This window comes from Oryx dammah, unplaced genomic scaffold, assembly GCF_014754425.2.
Source record: "Oryx dammah isolate SB20612 unplaced genomic scaffold, SCBI_Odam_1.1 HiC_scaffold_12, whole genome shotgun sequence".
NCBI classification, from domain to species: domain Eukaryota; kingdom Metazoa; phylum Chordata; class Mammalia; order Artiodactyla; family Bovidae; genus Oryx; species Oryx dammah.
Window position 1 is genome coordinate 61367105 of NW_024070196.1, and position 17362 is coordinate 61384466.

Genomic DNA, 17362 nt, shown 5'->3' on the forward strand with positions numbered 1-17362 from the left:
ATGGAATGGTAAACTTAAAGAGTTGTGAAATTAGCCTATAAATTGACCTCAAAATTTTTCTAAATATTGAACTTTAATGATGTGTCTGCTTAAGTGGTTAGGGACAAAACATACTGATATCTGCAATTCATTTTGAAATAATCAAAATCTAGGGTGAGTCTATGGATGAATAGAGGGATGGATAGATGTGAAAGGTTAATGGTAGAACGTAGGTGATAAGCATCTAAATGTTTACAAGTTGTTCGACTTTTCTGTATTTTTTCATAAGATAGTGTCAGAGGGAAAACCATGTTGCAAACTCATATGCCCTCAGGGGTTCAGACAGATGATATGAGAGGAAAATGGTTTGTCACCAACCTACTTAATAACTTTATGAGAAATAAAATACTGATTTGGGAGGTCAGAGCTGTAGAAACTGACTCCATGTAGTCAGGTGGCACAGGGGTTAGGGCCACCAGCCCTGGCGTCGGTCTGCCCCGTGAGATCGTGTGACTGTGTAGCAGCCGTGTGAGTCCTTTGGCTCTTTGAGCCTCTGTTTCTTCATTTGTGAAATGAGGATGAAGGATGTATGTTTGTTTCATGTGGTTGCTGTGAGGGTCTACTCTGTCAGAGCAGTGCCAGGCACATAGTAAGCTCTGTATAGGTGATTGTTTTAAGTTATGACTGCTTTCATTTGCCTCAGGCAACTTCCTCTGGACCACAGACATGGCGGCCTGCGTGAAAGAGCTGGTTTTCCACCTCCTGGCAGAGCTCCTGCGCACGGTGCATAGCCTAGAGCAGAGGAAGCACCCAGCAGGCTTGTCCTCGTCCATCGCCCTCCAGCTGAACCCCTGCCTGGCCATGCTGATGGCCCTGCAGTCGGAGCTTCACAAGCTGTACGACGAGGAGACGCAGAGCTGGGTCTCGGGCAGTGCGTGCGGAGGCGCAGGGGCCACGGCGGCTGCTGACCAGGGCCGGTTCTCGACGTATTTCCACGCACTCATGGAGGGCTGCCTGGCGGTGGCCGAGGTGACCCTGCCCACCAACATGAGTGTCACCGCCAGCGGGGTGACCTCAGCGACCGCCCCAAACCTCAGCGACTCGTCGTCCTCCTCGTCGTCTTCCCCAGGACAGACGCCACAGAGCCCCAGCCTCCTGTCCAAGAGGAAGAAGGTCAAGATGAAGCGGGAAAAGGCCTCCTCCTCCGGGAAGCGCCAGTCCTCGCGCTCTGTGGACTCGGACCCCGCCGTGCTGAGCATCGGGGGCAGCAAGCCCGAGGACATGCTGTGGTTCCATCGTGCTTTGACCTTGCTCATCATCCTCCGGCACCTCACCAGGAAGGACCCGCAGGGGCTGGGCGTGACAAGCGACGCCATCGCCGACGCCTGCCAGGCCCTGGTGGGTCCCACCGCCCACAGCCGCTTGCTGGTGATCTCTGGGATCCCCACCCACCTGGACGAGGGCATCGTCAGGGGTGCCATCCGCAAGGCCTGCAATGCCCACGGCGGGGTCTTCAAGGACGAGATCTACATCCCCCTGCAGGACGAAGACCCCAAGAAGCCAAAAGATAAGGCCGAGGGGGGTGATGGGAAAGCCGAGCCAGAAAAGACCCTCGGCTTCCCCAGCACGGACAGCTTGGAGGTCAGCACATCCAGCAGCCTGACCCCCGCCATGAGTATCAGCGCATCCGCGTCCACCAGCCAGGCTTCCATCTGCAGCTCCCAGGGCATCTCGCAGACAGTCAGTGACCTCTCTGCGGATCCATTGCCTGCAGGCCTGGAGCTGCCCATCCCTGCAGGCTTGTTGGAGCCCCATGTGGTGTCCAGCCAGGAGAGCCTGGACATTTCCCTGTGTAGCACCGGCAGCCTGGGCAGCCTGGGGAGCCTGGGCGAGCCACTGGACAATGCAGAAACGGCCTCAGTGTCAGACATGGGCTCCATGTACACAGTCACATCCCTGGACAACCAGCCCCTTGCAGCGCGCCCCATCAAAGGCTTTGCGGTCGTGGAGGTCAGCATCTCATGCCTTGGCCACCACTTAAATCATGAGCAGTTAGAATCTCCCCAGCCTCTTTACGCCTTCCATTATTGTTTCCTAGGGACTAACAGGTGACGACGGAGCGCTTATGGGGCTGCCTGAGGCAGCTGTTAGCAACAGCAATGATTTATCATGTTAGTTATTTGTGTCTGAGGTCACATCTCTGAGCGTGATGGCAAGTCTGATGTCAGGAAGGAAATAGAGCTCATTGCTGGGTGTGGGAGGGAGGGAGGCCGAGGGGCTCCAGGGGCTCAACTTTCCTGAGGGGTGGGTTTTATTGAGTGCTTTCCCTCTCGGGCCCCAGTAGCATGTTTATGAGTGGCCTTGGGTTGTTTTAATCATTGCCATCAGCAGGAGGGATCTCCATCGAGCATGTGAGAACAGACTTGCTGTTCTGTTCCGAGTGACTCCAAGTTTCAGGTGCTGTGCGTGTTGCCAGGTTCCTTTTCCACTTCATGATGCCATCTGTCTCATGGGCCTCCTTGTGTAGAAATGCTGCACCCTCTGTAACAGGAGTCAGGTGCAAGGTGAAGACCGTCCTCCCCCTTACTGGATATGGCGAGGAAGGCCCTGGGAAGAGAACCTATACCTCCTCGCTCCCCACCTCATGGGCTCTGACAGGGAAGCTCAAGGATTCAGGGGTTGGCTTTCTCCCAGAGTCACCTCTCATCCGTCCATCTTCTCCCTGGAGATTTTCTCAGAGCCTGGACCAAGCATGGCCTTTAACCACCTGGGCATTCAGTAAAGCCACAGACCTGGCCAGGGTTTAGCAGCAAGAGTGTCTGGTTGAGTTAATCTTCTGCAAGTAACTGCTATTGGCACCTGAGAGAAACTCCGTCAGGAAGGCCAGCTCGCCCTGGTCAGGTGGCGCTCAGAACGCTGAAGACGAGCAGAGGGCTTCGGGACAGACAGGAGGGAAAGAGAGGTCGGTTGTACAGCTGAATGACTGGTTTCTCCACTTAAATCCTGACTCTTTCTCTTGTTCACACAGATAAGGTCCCGAGCCAAAATTGAGAAAATTCGAGCAAGTTTATTTAACAACAATGACTTGATAGGTTTGTCAAGCTTGGATGGTGAGGATGAATTGATGGAAATGTCAACGGAAGAGATCCTCACGGTGTCTGTAGTGAATCAGAGTCTATTCGATACGCAGGGGAGCCCAGGGTTAGAAGATTATTTCAATGATAAGTCAATTAAAGGTGGGTTACAGATTTTGTTTTTTCAAACAAATAGACTTTTTCCCTCAGGGTTCAGCCAGCCAAGAGACCACCAGGAATGACTGTGCCACAGCCTGCGTCAGCTTCAAATGTGGGCTTGCACTCACGTCGTTTTTTCTCTTTTTGTCTAGTCACGCTTCCCCTTGTTTGAATTCAAGTGTATTTCTTTTGTTGTGTCGTATGGAGCTAGAATGTGCTGCGTACATGACTGGTAATCATTTAGTTTGTATGCTTGAAGACAGCTGACGCCTCATCCTTTAAAATGAATTATTGAGGAAGAAACTGTCCCAGTTTCTTTTCCACAGAGTCCTTTGTCATTTGGTGGCTCGTATGTTGGGGGAGGGTGGTCTCTGTCTGGCTTCCCTATTTCTGTTGTTCACCCAAGACCCACAGAGCCCCATCTAGCAGGTCCTGAGGCTGAGAACTCACCTCCCTCCCACCCAGCTTTGCATCAGAAGCAACAGCAGTTTTTCCCCTTTCTTTTTGTAATTGTAGTTCTTTGTGTGGTTGTCTTTATTTTGTATCAGTCTCTCTCAAATTTTTTAATTTATGTTCTTTTTTCCAACTCTTTAACATTATTGAAATTTCACAATAGAGTGGTTGAGTTTGTTTTATGTTTGCTGAGGACAGAAATGTAATATTGGGTATGGGTTTTTGTTGCTGTTCCAAATTATCCTCTAGTCATGAAATTTTGATATACTGCTCCAAGGCTGGGACCAGAATGAGGTAAGTGAGGCCACAGAATTCAATGGGGCTGTGAAGAAACTCAGAAGTAGTATTTTAATACAGTACTTATGGAAGTCAAAATTAATGTAAAATATCCATGGTGAGTAAACCATTAAAATTTTAAATACAGACAGGATCAGTATTAAAGACTTTTCCTTTTGCCTCAGGCTTTAATATGGCTTAGCACAGAACTTTAAATATTTTGCTCATCATGGGTTTTTTATATTAATTTTGATGTTTTTTAATATTGCATTAAACTACAAAATAGACTACAAAAAAACAAAATCCGTATCTCGGTCTGTGAGTTTGTCTGACTCTTGCTCCCAAGGGGCTGCTTCTCTTCCCTGTGCCCTTTTTGGTGGTACTTTGCCCCCTCAGCTCTCATCTGCCACATGGGCTTGGCTAGTGTAAGATCTCTGGGAACCCTGGGTCTTTTTCTGCTGCAATTAATGCTATACCAGTCTTTTCATGCTTTGATGTGAATTTACTTCTAGCTCCCGATTGCATGATAGTCAAACCTTCCACATACGGTACTCAGTCTTTTGAAAACAAATTTGCCACATCATAGCCACACTCGTTTCGCTTGAGTTTCTTTGAGTTGTGGTTGTACTGAATCACCTGTTAGGTCTTGGTCATGCCTTCCATACACTCATCTCCTCACCCTCAGCCCAGATGCCCAGGGAGCCTTTGTGCTCTGGTTCTCGCAGCCGCGTCCCCCTGAGCTGGGTGTGGCCCTGACCACACCTCAAAGAGAGGGGATGAAGAGAATGGTCAGTCCTGCCCCCAGATGGGGGGACCCTTGGCCACAAGGAATGAGTGGGTGGATCTTGACTAGCCCCTTAGAAAAGATAAGAGCATCTTCAGGAGGACCAAAAAAGTAAGTTTGGGGACCAAAAAACTAAGTCTTTTTTTCTCATATCCATGGACAGTTTTCTTGTTTCTGAGAGAACTTTCTCTTTTTTTTAAGTATTCATTTGGCTGCACCAGGTCTTAGTTGCAGCAGGCAAGATCTTTAGTTTTGATATGCAAACTTTTGCAGCATGTGAGATCTAGTTCCCTGACCAGGAATTGAACCCAGGCCCCTGCATTGGAAGCTCAGAGTCCGAACCATTGGACCGCCAGGGAAGTCCCTCTTGTATCTGAGAGAACTTTCTTTTCCACCTGCTGGTTGTGCCAGGTTTGAAATGTATCCTGTAACAATAACTATTGAACAACTGTATTGACTACTTTGCACTGAAAATTCCTGCAGCCTTTACATCCTCTCGCTCCCTGGGGTCTATCTGTCATAGACACATTCTTGAAGTTAAGGGAGGTTCAACCTCCATAATGAAGAGACCCCAGAGTACAGTGACTCAGACCCAGTGGAAGTTTTATTTCTTAACACATGTAAGAGTCCAGCGTAAGCCCTGAGGTCTGCCATCCAGGGGGCTTGTCATCTCCACGCAGCCAGCAGCGGGGACAGGCACCGAAGAGAGCAGGTTGGTCCAGGAGGGGCCCGTGTCCCAGGGCCACACCTCGTGGCAGAGAAGGCTGGGCGTGTCACTGAGGTGTGCTCACAGAGCGGGGACACCAGGTCTCGGTGGACAGCTCCTCATCACCGCTAACCTCTCGGTACCCGCTTCCCAAATAAATTGCTGATGAAAAGTAAATCAGGTGCTGCAGGGCTTGTCCCGACGTAGTGTGTTCACGGCAGAATCATTTGCCCTCCCTCCATCCTATGACAGGTGAGAAGCTGGTGCCTGGGGCCAGAGAGGTGCTGACGGAGATATTTAAGAGCTGTGCCCACTCGGAGCAGATGCTGAGCCTGACACCAGCAAAGCCCATCAAAGTGTCAGACATTTATCTTAGCAAAGAGCAGATCAACTCCCAGACACCGGGCAACCTCCTCCACCTCTTCTTCACCAATGTCCGGCCCCCCAAAAAGGTGCTGGAGGACCAGCTCACCCAGGTAGCCACCCCATCCCCGCCACTCCTGTGCTGGGCCTCAGGTGTGCCCTGGGCTCAGCCTGAGGCCCTCCCTCTTTGGTTGCCCCAGATCCTGAGGAAGTACGGTGTGCCGAAGCCCAAGTTCGACAAGAGCAAGTACAGCAAGGCGGGGAAGGAGCAGCACCCCGGGAAGGTGGTGAGCACCAAGCGGCCCATCACCAAGCCGCCCACCAAGGACAAGGCAGTGCTCAACAGCGTCAGGTGGGCGGCCGAGGAGCACAAGAGCCAGGCTGGTGGGAGGACGCGGGCCACCTGCCAGCAGGCTTCCTGGGAGGCTGTGGGCACCTCAGGGAAGCCAGACATTCTGACGCTGCTCTACTGCCGGGGGCCTTTCTGCCCTCACCTTCATCAATTAGAAGAGAACGTTTCTTTTGATACACAGGGATAGTAAAATCTGGACCATGCAGGCTGGAAAGCAGACCAGTCTGAATTAATTAAATGTCTAAAATGTACAGAATTCTTTAAAAAGTCTGAATTCTTTTACCAACGCATATAGTACATGGTTATTGTAGAAAGACTGTAAAGTGCTCCCATGCATACTGGAAAATACTGAAGTACCCCCAGATAGCCACTGCTTGTAACATTCAAATGCAAAAGGTTTTATTTGTGCATATGTGTTATTTTGTTATATTTTAAATAGTGTAATATTCAAAAGTATCAAAGCCACTCCTCTTCCTCTCCATCCTTGGTCCCCTCCCTGAGGCTGCAGTGCCCCATACGTAGCCTCCCAAAACCCTTCTGGGTGTACACAAGTGAGTGTAGGCGTACACAAGCGAGTGTAGGCATACACAAGCAAGTATAAGCATACCCAGATGTTGGCAACTTTACAGAAAGCCTGTACCTTGTTCTTTCTGTTTATTCCTGATCTTGGAGATGATTCCGTATCAGCACAAAAAGACCCTCCCCATTTCTTTTTAAGGTAGCTGCATAATATTCCATGTGTGGATCTGATAGAATCTTCTTTAGATACAAGTTTATGGCTCCCAAGTTAAAATTCAGATAAAGTTTTACCTAGCAAGAGTCTCTAGAGGAATCCTTTAAATCATCAGAGAAAAGAGTGTCCATTAATTACTTATAACCAAATGGTGCATTTGAATCAGTACTGTCCAGTAGAGTTTTCTGTGACTATGGAAATGTGCTGTTTGTCTGTGCTATTCAGTTCAGCACAATAGCCTCTAGCCACATATGGCTTCTGAGCATTTCACTTGTGCAGGCACCGCCAAGGAACTGGACTTGTCATTGTAATCAATTTAAACTTCAGTAGTTACATGTGGCTAGTGACTCTGTCTTGGACAGTGCAGCTCTGAAGTAAGCAGAAAGAATGTTTGGAAAGCGTCACCTCAAGATTGTCCACATTTTAAAGTGTCCGTTTGTCCCCATAATTTGCTCAGGAAGCTTATCTTGATCAGAACAGAGCTGGTCTTGACCCCAGCCTCCCCTGAACCATCAGCCGTAGCTGGGGGAGGATGAGCCATTGCCTGGTGAGGCTCTGCGTTCCCCTTGCCAGGAGAGGGTGAGGGCATGAGGAATCCCGACTCCAGTGCTTTGGTCTACAGCAGGACTGCCTTGAGTGAGAAGAAGCCCACCGTGAAGCCCAAGTCACCTGAAAAGAGCAAGCCAGATGATAAAGACCCCGAAAAGTCACCCACCAAGAAACAAGAAGGTAAATAAGCACTTGGGGCCTGAGACAGGCTTGCCCAGTGTGCCCAGCCTGGAAACCAGTCTCCCTGCCTTTCCCTTCCTGCCTGGCTCCCTCGCATTTTAGCCTAGGCAGGGCAGCCCTGCTCACGACACAGACCACATCCTTGGCCGACTCCAGTTACTTCTCCAGGCCTCCGTCTCTGCTGACCTGAACTTGTGGAGGTCAGATTAGTAGCTCCAGAAACACCACATCCCCAAGAGAACTGATGATCGTGACTGAAAGTAAAGATAGGCAATCTGCTCAGAAATTTTTTCCCAGAGGACACTTACCTGAGCATTAGAGCTTCATCTTCCTAAAGGTCCAAGCAGAGTTGGAGAAAGCTGTTATCGTCATAAAAATTGCTTAGTCAGGAATGTTTGAGAGACAGGAAGATGGGACTGGAGGGGAAGCACCCCACCCCTTGGTGACCACCTGTCAGGTTGAGGGGTTATGCGGGTTGAGCAGCGGGTGGAGACGGTCTGCTAATAAACCCTGGAGTGACGGCGGGAGACAGAGGAGCTAGATGAATTGGGTCCTGAAACAGAGGGTGCACTGAGAGCGTCATGTGGGGCCCCCGCTTCTCACCGGATTCCTAACTCTGTGGACACTCTTTTGTCAGTCCCAGAGGAGAAGTACCTGACCTTAGAAGGATTTCACAAGTTTGTGATCGACCGAGCCAAGCAAGACATCCGCAGCGTCTGGAGAGCGATTTTATCCTGCGGCTACGATCTTCACTTTGAGAGGTAAGAGGCCGTCAGCCCAGTCAGTTCCTTGTGAAAACTTGTCCTCAACCACGAGACAGTTCCCAAGAGATGACTTCCTGGGAAGCCATTCCATCTGGCCTGTTTTTAATGCCTGTTGAGTTATTTTCTAATTTTGCTAAAGTGGGTTTTCTCACCCATTTGAAACAGCGCTCTAAACAACAGAAATCCAGTACCTCACAGTCTGGAGGCCAGAAGTCCAAGATCATGGTGTCTGCGGGGTTCGTTTCTCCCGAGGGCTCTCCTTGGCTCACGGACGGCCACCTGCACACTGTGTTCTCAGGCGGCCTTGCCTCTGCGCCTGCATCCCTGGTGTCTGTCCCTCTCATGAGGATCACAGTCCTGTCAGATGAGGGCCACCCTGTGACCTCGTTTAGCTTCGTCTCCTCAGTAAAGGCCTTGTCTCAGCACAGTCACGTTGCAGGGGTTAGGGCCCCAACATATGAACTGGTGGGAGGGGACAGGTCAGTCCCTTACAGGAGGACTTCTTCCAAAGAGTCTCTCTGTCTGGCGTCCCACTTCCTCTCCCATCTTTGCCTCCCAGGCGGGAACACAGCAGGGCCACTAGTCGCCAGGGCTCCAGGGTCAAACTGAATGTGGTTTTCCCTTTCTGTAAGAGAGTCCCAAACAGGCAAGATGTTTGCAAACCAGAAGAAATCTCCCTGCCCTCTCCCTCTGGCTCCACCACACAGGCCTACACACCCTGACCCACAGCAAGAGGCTCTGGACCTCAGAGAAGGAATGGCTGCCAGAAGCATGCTCTTTTAAACCCCCTTTTTCCAAACAACTGAGAAATTGTGTACTGCTTGGCACCAGCGCTTTGTACCTTCATTGAAGGCTCAGAGTCAATGCCCAGATGGGCCTTGGCTCACGGTGGCAGGGCCAAGTTCTCTGGTTGGTTTTAGAAACTATAATTTACATCTTATATGGCAGTAGCAAGGCAGCCCTCACACACACCTTTGCCTGCCTGTTCAAGGAGCTGTGTAAGTGGACCTGAGGCGGAGTCACAGGGTAAAGGACACCTGTGACTGGCACCGCCCTCGGGAGGTGCCGGGCACCGTGTCGTGTGCATTACGGGCATCCTCTCAGTCCTCCTGATGGCACAAGGTCATGCCATCACCAGCTCCATTTTATAGATGGGAGAGACTGAGGCCCAGGAAGTAGGTGTGCTTTGTAGCCTAGATTTCACCCAAGGACTCCATTCATATCTTTAACCCCCAGACCGTGTAATCCATGGACATGAGGGAGGCACATGGGGATGCATATTGCCCTCCCCGCACCCCACCCCCAGCCTGCTTCTTCTGAAGAGCGCTTTCTGCTCAAGAGGAGCAGTCCCTCTGTCTACAGTCAGCACTTGGCTGAGCACCAAGAAACACCTGGAAGGCAAGGCTGTCTTATAAACAGAAGCTGGGACATGACTGCAGAGGAACCCAGCGTCCCCCTGTGGCCGCCACCCTATCTTGCCTATCCCTGCCCCCAGGTGTGCCTGCATTGACGTCCGGCACGCGCACAAGGCCTCCAGGAAGTGGACCCTGGAGATGGATGTGGCGCTCGTGCAGTACATCAACCGGCTGTGCCGCCACCTGGCCATCACGCCCGCCCGTCTGCATCCCCACGAGGTGTATCTGGACCCTGCAGATGCCGCTGACCCCAGAGTGGCCTGTCTCTTGAGTATGTGGGTCCAGGGGGATGCCAGTCAGGGACCACTGCCTGGGCTGCCCTGTGGGGGCCTCACCCATGATGGCACAGAGGGTGTGCAAAAGGACTCAAAGCCCTTTACACATCCATTAAACAAATCCTTAGAAACACTTGCTGTGAACCAAGTGGGTAAGGAAAGAGAGAGAGAAAGACAGGAGGCTGTGATTGTGGCCAAATTAAAGTTTTTGAGGATTTATTACTTGCTGCTCGCAACCACGCCAAGGACCAGACCCAGGAGTGCGGTAGCTGGGAGGCAAGACCCCGCCATCACACCCAGGCCCCCCCTGCCTAGAGGCCACCTTGGATGCCAGCCTGGTATTGGGGGTAAGAGGCCATCTGGTAGCCTGTGTTGGAGGCACGATCCTTAATGACAGGAAAAGAGCATTTTTTATTGAAACCAGGAATGCACAGAAAAATAATACACACACAAAAACAAGACACTCTCCAGAAATCCACCCCTGGAGAGGGCGCCCTGTCACAACACAGTAGGCCCTGGGCTGGCTTTGAGGTTTTTGGTGCCCATGTGTTGCTCCTCAGGCCCCTCAGCCCGCTCACTCTCATTAGCCGCATGTCCGAGCCCTCGCTGTCTTGCGGGCTCTGTGACCGTGAACATGAGCAAGAAGCTGTCCCGACATGTCTTGCGGTCAGAGAGGGGACGCACGTGAGGGCGGACAAGTACAAGTCAGTGTGCCCCCATCACAGTACCGGTCTGGATGTGTGATGTCACACTGAGGGGAGCTAGGTGAAAGATACCTAGGACTCTACATTTTTTTTTGGCCACTTCCTTTAAGCTTATAATTATTTGAAAATTAAAAGTTAAAAACAGTATAGCATGCAGCCCTGGCACAGCCCCAGAGTTGGCCGAGGGGACCTGTGGGTTCCTTGAGAACCCAGTCTTTGCCCTTTGCTTCCGCCTGGCCTCACTCCCTCACCGGCAGCCTCCTACCCCTCCCAGTGACCAGGCCCCTCAAGGGATTCACAGATAGACGGAGAGTTGAGGCTCACCAGACCAAGCCCCCGCCTGACCACCTCTGCCCACTATGCCCCACAGACGTGCCCATCGAGAGCCTGCGCCTGCGCTTCGCTCTGCTGCAGTCCCTCAACACCACGCTCGAGACCTTCTTCCTGCCCCTGGTGGAGCTGCGCCAGACTCCCATGTACACACACAGCATCGCCGCCCTGCTCAAGGAGGCCAAAGGTCAGTGCCCAGCCGCCAGCAACTTGTCCGCCCCCCCGCCCCCCAAGAAGAGACTGCACAATGCAAAGGGGACAGCCTCGGGGTGACTGGGGTGGGGGAAGCCACCCACCCCGTCCCAGCCTCTCTCCCACCTTCCTCCCTCCAGGGCTGATCTTTTATGACACAAAGGTGACCGTCATGAATCGGGTGCTGAATGCCACGGTGCAGAGGACGGCCGACCACGCGGCACCAGAGATCACTCTGGACCCACTGGAGATTGTGGGAGGTGAGATGAGACACGCAAACCAGAAGATGGAGGCAGCGGCACCTGGCTAGTTGATTTCTCACATGTGAAAAAGCCTCTAGAAGAGGATGTGGGCGCTGCTTCGACAGTCCCTCGTGGGTGGGGGTGCTCCTGCCGCCCTGCTCTGAATCCCAGCCTGTGGCTCCCCGTCTAGTCCGTCCAGAGCTCACTGTTCTCGGGAGGTAGGAGGAGGGGTGTCAGCAGCACAGGCCGTGCCTCCGTGCAGGGCACGGCTGGAGAGGTGGGCTTCACTCTGGTCGTGGACCTGCCAAATTCCAGGCTCAGGCACCAAAGCAGAGGGGAGGCTGGATGTTGGGGAGGCAGCCAGGAGTCTCCCTTACAGCACATGACCAGAGAGATGTCGGGAGGGGCATGAGCCAGGTAGTGAGAGGAGCCTGGGTGTGTCCCCGGGACTCGTGGCAGGATGGGAGGGGCTGACCAAGTGGAGAACAGGGCCGTAGGCTCCTTGAGAGGACCCCGCCCCATGACGGAGACGTGACGACTGAAGATGTTCCAGGAGTCGAGGGCAGGCAGGGTCTGCTCCAGGGGTGGGGGCGTGGGAACAGTAGGCAGGGCCCGGCCAGGAGTCTTTCCTGTCCTGGGAGGCGGGAGGCGGGAGGTGGCCGCTGAGAGGTTTCAGCACCTCCTCTCTCTCGTTCCAGGGGAAATCAGAGCCTCTGAGAATTCCTACTTCTGCCAGGCAGCCAGGCAGCTGGCCTCAGTGCCCTCCTCCCAGCTCTGCGTCAAACTGGCGAGTGGCGGCGACCCTACCTATGCCTTCAACATCCGCTTCACGGGGGAAGAGGTCCATGGCACCAGTAAGTGGAGTCCCCAGCCAGTTCAGGTTGGAGGCCATGTATAGAGTGTGAAATTCCTAGGGTTACTGTTAAACAGCCAATATCTTCCCCATTAGCAGAGGGAAGCCACATACTCATTACCTTGCTCTATACAGAAGCCAGGACTGCCCCCAAGTGACCAGTGGTCCCAGGTTCTCCAAACCCAGCCGCCCTGGACTAGCCCCTGTCCTCTGGGGAGTGGTGCCACTGCTGGTCTGGGACTTCAGCCTTGAGCCATGCAGGCTCAGGGACACGGCTTCTGATCAGTGTTAGGGTTGCATCTCTGGCAGAGTGGACCCTCAGTGGAGAGACGCCCTCAGTGTGGACTGGACTTATTTTCCAGGAAGAGCCCTTGACTGAAGGGTTGGTCGGGCTAAAAGCATGTATGTGCCCCATAAGAGACAGGGGTCTGGGGAACCCTCGATAAAAATGGCACCTTCTGCCATTTCACACTGCAGGGATGAGGGACAGCCACTCAGAAAGTGCTCCCTCGTGGTTCTCAGTTAAGCTCAGACATTCTGAAAGTGCCTCCCACACTGGGTGGGAGAATAAAGTTCTTTCACTGGGCACCCTGGGCAGGAAAGCTGTTCAGCGGCTCCATCTCTCATGCCCGCCCTGATCATGGGAGACATTCCTGCAGCAGCCTTCCCTCCAGATGGCGCCGTGGCCTCCCCTGGGTACACCTTACTCAGAGGCTTTCTGAGGACAGCTTTTTTCACTGAGAGAACAAGCCAGTCCCAGGCTCAACAGCTTATACTCCTCCTGACACCAGCACTGCCCTGCTTTAAAGACGGGGAAACTGGGGCTTCGCCAGTCGGCAGGCTCACTGGGGTTCAAACCCAGGCCTGTCTGATTCTGTCCCAGCCCTTGGTGGCTTCAGCAGGCAGGAGTCTCCTGCTTCTCTGTGGAAGCTCTGAGGGCCAAGCCTTGACATCTGTCCCCAAGCAATTCCTCCACACACACAGCTCTCCTCACAACGTCCAGACCTGAGGGCACTGACAGGGGCTGCCCAGGGGAGGATGCAGGAGCCTGGCCACAGACAGGAGTTCTGTGAGACGCCCAGGGGCACGTTTGAAATGGCAGCAGGAGAGGAGCTGCTCACTGCCCATTACCCATCGCACTGTATCTGTATGTCCGTCCATTTATCTGTGTTCTCACTGAACACGCCAAGCCCTGGGCTTGGCGGGAGGCCGTGCTGAGGAAGCCGGGGGCCCTGCTCTTGGCCCAGCGCAGGGGACAGACACAGGTCCCCCAAGCCCTCATATCAGTGTCAGCTTGCAGCCATGACAGCTGACCCATAAAGGATCTGACTTTGATCTCGTGGATGCCCCAGAACTAGCTTGGGAGATGGATGTAGTGATGGCCCCCATCTGCTAGGTGATGTGGTTCCCTGGGAGCCGCCAGCCAGTTAGTGGTCCCTCAGGTTTGAACCCAGGTCCCTCAGCTCCCGGGCGGGTTCTTTCCACTCAGCAAAGCCCTGGTGCAGGGGGTCAGAGTGGCTGATGTCCCAGTGGGGTCAGGGTGTCCCAGTGGGGACAGGGCCTGTGGGCAGGGGGTCTGAGAGGTCCCCTTCTGTCCCGCAGGTGGCTCCTTCCGCCACTTCCTGTGGCAGGTGTGCAGAGAGCTGCAGAGCTCCTCGCTCTCCCTCCTCCTGCTGTGCCCCAGCTCCGCCGTCAACAAGAACAAGGTGAGACGTGGGGGCTGAGCCCCATGGGCAGCTCCCTGAGGGGCGGGGGCTCAGCTCTGCGCCTTCCACAAGCCCCTGTGGTCCATCCCCCGCCCCTGCCTCGGCTTCCAGGGCAAGTACATCCTGACCCCCAGCCCCATCACCTACGGGGAGGAGCAGCTGCTGCACTTCCTGGGCCAGTTGCTAGGGATCGCCATCCGAGCAGATGTCCCCCTCCCCCTGGACCTCCTGCCCTCCTTCTGGAAGACACTGGTGGGCGAGCCCCTGGACCCTGACCAAGACCTGCAGGAAGCAGATGTACTCACCTACAATTACGTCAAGAAATTTGAGAGTGTAAGTGAAAAGCGCATTTTTTTTCTAGGGGGCCGCGGGGCTCTGGAGTGGTGCCCCTGCCCCGTGTCTGCTGGAGGAGGTGTCAGCTGACCACCCCTCCCCTGCACAGATTGAGGTCCCTGGCGGGGTGGGGGGCAGGTCCTTGCTGCCAGGCTTTCTGTAGTCCCCTTAGCTGCCACTTGAGGGCAGCCGGTACACAGGAGCTGCAAAGCCAAGGGCTGGGATGGCAGCTGACTTCTCAGCAGAAAGTTGCCCACAGTGCATTGCTTAAAGGGTCAGAGCAGGACACCCCCCAGGGGCTGGGGGTTATGAGTCACTGCCAGGTGCTGCTCTGAGAGGCCCTCCCAGAGCCGTGGGTGGGCGCCAAGAGCCTGAGGCAGGCAAGGGGTGTAAGACGGTGTCCAGGCAGACAGTCCAGCCAAGGCTTCCGTCTAGAGGGCATGGGCAAGGTCCCAGAGGGTGCCGGGAGACAGAACCACCCCAGGGTTGGCGGGGAAAGCAGACGAACCTCCTTTGGGGTGCCCGCAGCCTTCACCGCCCCAGAGCCACGGGGCTGTTCTCCTCCGGGTGGCCCCGGATGCACTTCAGGATGCCGCACGGTGGAGGGTGGCCCGTGTACCTTCCACAGGTGGGATTAAGTCAGGGTTCTCTGGTGACAAGTGACAGGAAACCCCAGCTCAAACCAGCTTAGGAAAACTTTTTAAAAAAATGATTAAAAAAAAAATGTTTGACCTTAAAACTGAAAGTATAGATATAGATTGGGCTTCAGACAGAGCTGAATCCAGGTGCTCCGATAACATCATCAATGACTCGTCTCAGGATGCCCCAGCAGTACAAGGCTCACCCTCCTTCAGCCGTGCCCGCACCAGTGAAAGGGAGGGTGTAATTTGGTCTTGTTAGCCAGGCCTTGGTCAGTGCCCAAACCTGAACCGAGGGCATGGCTGACGGTCCAGGCCAGTGCCACCTCCCTGTTCATGGTGGCCAGGGTAGCCCCACCCCAAAATACCCAATGTTTGTCCCCAGACGGGGATGAGGTTCTATCACTGGGGATCTGGGGAGCAGGGCAGTGGTCAGCCCCGCTCTGCCATGCCCTCCCTCCAGATCAACGACGAGACGGAGTTGGAGGCCCTGTGTGCTGAGATCGCCTCCCAGCACCTGGCCACTGAGAGCCCTGAGGGGCCCAACAAGCCCTGCTGCCGGTTCACCTACCTGACCATGACCGGCGAGGAGGTGGAGCTGTGCAGCCGCGGCCGGCACATCCCCGTGGCGTGAGTGCAGGGCCTCGGACGGGGCCAGGCGGCTTTCCCGGGGGAAGACAGGAGGCCGTACGGGGCGCCGGGAAAGATGGGGGAGTATCTTCAGTGGAAGGACTGTATTCAGGAACACTGGCTCTGGGGCGGGTGACACCCAGAGCAGGAGAGGAATTCCCTGAGCTGCCTGGCCTGGGAGGTCCAGGAAATGCTGCCAGCAGCCTCCTGAGTGTCATCCCTTGCCCATGCCCCAGGTGGGAGAACAAGGACATCTATGCGGCCGCCATCCGGAGCCTGCGGCTGCGTGAGCTGCAGAACGTGGAGTGTGTGACAGCTGTGCGCGCGGGCCTCGGGGCCATCATCCCCCTGCAGCTGCTCACTACGCTCAGCCCGCTGGAGATGGAGCTGCGCACCTGCGGCCTCCCGTACATCAACCTCGAGTTCCTGAAGGTTGGTGGCCGGGCCAGGTTGGTGGGTGCATGCGGCCTGTCATCTGTACAGTACTGTGTGTCCTGGCGTTCTGTCCCCCTTATGTAAGAGAGGAGCCGTGCCCATCCCTATCTCACTGCTGAGTAAATGGAAGCTGAGAGAGGTCACTTGCCCAGGGTCACCCAGCCAGGAAATGGCAGGTCACCTGCCTCCAGAGCCTGTGAATTAAGCCACCAACCAGAGGCGAAGCCCCTCCACTGCTCAGCGTGGCCTGCTTTCACCCATGCCAGCTGGGAGACCTTGCCCAAGTGACCTCACCTCTAACGGGCAGCGGCAGGACCCACCCAGTGGGGTCAGTGGGGTAACGTAGCTGGAACCCCTGCTGCCGAGCCTAGCGGGTAGGCCAGAGTCACGCAGACTCTTACTACCGCTGCCTTTGCAGTCCTTGTCATAGCTATGATCTCCCTGTGTCCTGCGGTCATTACCGCACCCTGGGGTTGGGCCCAGCCTGGGGTTGGGCGGGGGGCTGGGTTAGCAGAGGCTCAGGCCTGCTCATGTCTGGGGCCTTTCTCCACAGGCCCACACCATGTACCAGGTGGGGCTGATGGAGACCGACCAGCACATCGAGTTCTTCTGGGGGGCACTGGAGATGTTTGCCCAGGAGGAGCTGTGCAAGTTCATCAAGTTTGCCTGCAACCAGGAGCGCATCCCATTCACCTGTCCCTGCAAAGATGGGGGTCCTGATACGGCCCATGTGCCCCCATACCCCATGAAGATTGCCCCCCCGGATGGCACAGCAGGTACTGACCTTCCCTGTCACATTCCAAGCAGGGACACTTGGGCCCTGTTTGGAGCTGGGGCTTCTAGGCGCTGCATGAAGGGGGAAGGACAATGGACAGGAACACCCACCCTAAATGTAAATGAGAGGTGCAGGGGCAGTGGGGGTGGGAGGGGGTCATGTGCTTCCCAAACCTGACTTTTCGCCAAGTGGCAGTACAGGCCCAAAGTTGACATATCCTTTGAGATTTTCAAAAGTTTAAAATCCAGAAATGTCATCTTTTGACTTTTAAATGCAGCAAAAAATTTTTAATTTTTGAAAACTCCAAACAAAACTCTTTGCTGGCCAGACCTGCCTGTCACAGGTCAGCCATCTGGGGCCTGTGCTGCTCTTTCTTCCCCCAGAATCTCCTCCTGCCCTACCCCAGCTTCCCAGACCCTCCCCCTCCAGGCCTCCACCTGCCTTCCCTGCCACCCCACCCCC

General features: G+C 54.3%; 1 protein-coding gene across 6 annotated transcripts in view; it reads left to right on the forward strand.

The window, feature by feature from the left end:
- HECTD4 (HECT domain E3 ubiquitin protein ligase 4) overlaps positions 1-17362 on the forward strand; it is a 168215-nt gene that overhangs the window by 148453 nt on the left and 2400 nt on the right. For 5 of the 6 annotated variants that reach the window (XM_040250847.1, XM_040250849.1, XM_040250850.1 and 2 more), the window contains exons 61-75: positions 683-1989; positions 3008-3215; positions 5684-5907; positions 5995-6146; positions 7502-7608; positions 8246-8369; positions 9868-10058; positions 11137-11283; positions 11429-11548; positions 12229-12384; positions 13986-14089; positions 14201-14422; positions 15524-15690; positions 15927-16122; positions 16679-16901. In XM_040250847.1, coding sequence (XP_040106781.1) covers positions 683-1989; positions 3008-3215; positions 5684-5907; positions 5995-6146; positions 7502-7608; positions 8246-8369; positions 9868-10058; positions 11137-11283; positions 11429-11548; positions 12229-12384; positions 13986-14089; positions 14201-14422; positions 15524-15690; positions 15927-16122; positions 16679-16901 — 3648 coding nt within the window. The remainder of the gene's footprint in view (positions 1-682; positions 1990-3007; positions 3216-5683; positions 5908-5994; positions 6147-7501; positions 7609-8245; positions 8370-9867; positions 10059-11136; positions 11284-11428; positions 11549-12228; positions 12385-13985; positions 14090-14200; positions 14423-15523; positions 15691-15926; positions 16123-16678; positions 16902-17362) is intronic. The other variant, XM_040250848.1, reaches the window with a different exon arrangement.